Genomic DNA, 1,890 nt, shown 5'->3' on the forward strand with positions numbered 1-1,890 from the left:
CTAATACTTATATGAACGAGTCAGTTTATTGTTACATCAATCCACAGGAAGGTTTTCTTTTCTCTTTCATATGTATAAAAAAAAGGAAAGTCTGTACAACAATGGCTCCTCCTAAGCTCCGCCCCCGCCGTGCCTGTCCAGAGGTTTCCGGTGTACGATTTGTTGTGCAGAGAGGAAGTCTGTACAGCAGTGGCTTCTCCTAAGCTCCGCCCCCGCCGTGCCTGTCCAGAGGTTTCCGGTGTACGATTTGTTGTGCAGAGAGGAAGTCTGTACAGCAGTGGCTTCTCCTAAGCTCCGCCCCCGCCGTGCCTGTCCAGAGGTTTCCGGTGTACGATTTGCTGTGCAGAGAGGAAGTCTGTACAGCAGTGGCTCCTCCTAAGCTCCGCCCCCGCCGTGCCTGTCCAGAGGTTTCCGGTGTACGATTTGTTGTGCAGAGAGGAAGTCTGTACAGCAGTGGCTTCTCCTAAGCTCCGCCCCCGCCGTGCCTGTCCAGAGGTTTCCGGTGTACGATTTGTTGTGCAGAGAGGAAGTCTGTACAGCAGTGGCTTCTCCTAAGCTCCGCCCCCGCCGTGCCTGTCCAGAGGTTTCCGGTGTACGATTTGTTGTGCAGAGAGGAAGTCTGTACAGCAGTGGCTTCTCCTAAGCTCCGCCCCCGCCGTGCCTGTCCAGAGGTTTCCGGTGTACGATTTGTTGTGCAGAGAGGAAGTCTGTACAGCAGTGGCTTCTCCTAAGCTCCGCCCCCGCCGTGCCTGTCCAGAGGTTTCCGGTGTACGATTTGATGTGCAGAAAGGAACGCCACGAAAACGTGGAAGAGGATTTGCCAGGCGTTGCGCAGTCCATATAAATACGTGTTACACAGGCCGATCACGAGGACCAATCCCAAGGCTTTCCCAGTCCGGGCCGGAGAGTAGAAGAGATACAGGTAACACTGCAAAGGAAAAGGGGAAAAAGAGGCGTTACATGTGACACGAGGGCGGCCGTCTTATTGGCTGGAGGAGCAGGACAGCTGTGGGAGGAGTGTGGATGTAGATTGTTACAAAGTATAATCAGATGATAGAAAACAATTCCACTTTTATTTCACTATTGTTATTACAGATCTCCACTCCCAGGACAGCTGTCTGAGGTTCTGATTGGCTCCCCGCTTCACATCAGAGCCTCCCATTTACATCAGGAACCCCCCTCCCCCCCGTCAAATCAGAGCCTCCCATTCACATCAGGAACACCCCTTCACATCAGAGTCCCCCCATCAAATCAGGAGCCCCACCTTCACATCAGAGTCCCATTTCACATCAGAGACCTCCCTTCACATCATAGTTCTCCCTTCACATCAGGAAATCCGCCCCACCTTCACATTAGAGTCCCCCCTTCGCATCAGAGTCCCCCTTCACATCAGAGTCCGCCATCAAATCAGGAGCCCCTCCTTCACATCAGAGGCCCCCCTTCGCATCAGAGTCCCCCTTCACATCAGAGTCCGCCATCAAATCAGGAGCCCCTCCTTCACATCAGAGGCCCCCCTTCGCATCAGAGTCCCCCTTCACATCAGAGTCCGCCATCAAATCAGGAGCCCCTCCTTCACATCAGAGGCCCCCCTTCGCATCAGAGTCCCCCTTCACATCAGAGTCCGCCATCAAATCAGGAGCCCCTCCTTCACATCAGAGGCCCCCCTTCGCATCAGAGTCCCCCTTCACATCAGAGTCCGCCATCAAATCAGGAGCCCCACCTTCACATCAGAGTCCCTCATCACATCAGGAAATCCCCCCCACCTTCACATCAGAGTTCCCCAATCACATAAGGAAATCCCCCCCACCTTCACATCAGAGTCCCCCCTTCGCATCAGAGTCCCCCTTCACATCAGAGTCCCCCTTCACATCAGAGTCCCCCTTCACATCA

The 1,890-nt window shown here is 54.1% G+C and overlaps 1 protein-coding gene across 1 annotated transcript in view; it reads right to left on the reverse strand.

The window, feature by feature from the left end:
• Window positions 1-711: 711 nt before the first annotated feature.
• The window catches only part of SEC22C (SEC22 homolog C, vesicle trafficking protein), a 16,545-nt gene continuing 15,366 nt past the window's right edge, over window positions 712-1,890 (reverse strand). The window contains exon 7 of the mRNA XM_018573156.1: window positions 712-928. Coding sequence (XP_018428658.1) covers window positions 728-928 — 201 coding nt within the window. The 3' untranslated portion in view covers window positions 712-727. The remainder of the gene's footprint in view (window positions 929-1,890) is intronic.

This window comes from Nanorana parkeri, unplaced genomic scaffold, assembly GCF_000935625.1.
Source record: "Nanorana parkeri isolate BGI_ZX_2015 unplaced genomic scaffold, ASM93562v1 scaffold2254, whole genome shotgun sequence".
NCBI classification, from domain to species: Eukaryota; Metazoa; Chordata; class Amphibia; order Anura; family Dicroglossidae; genus Nanorana; species Nanorana parkeri.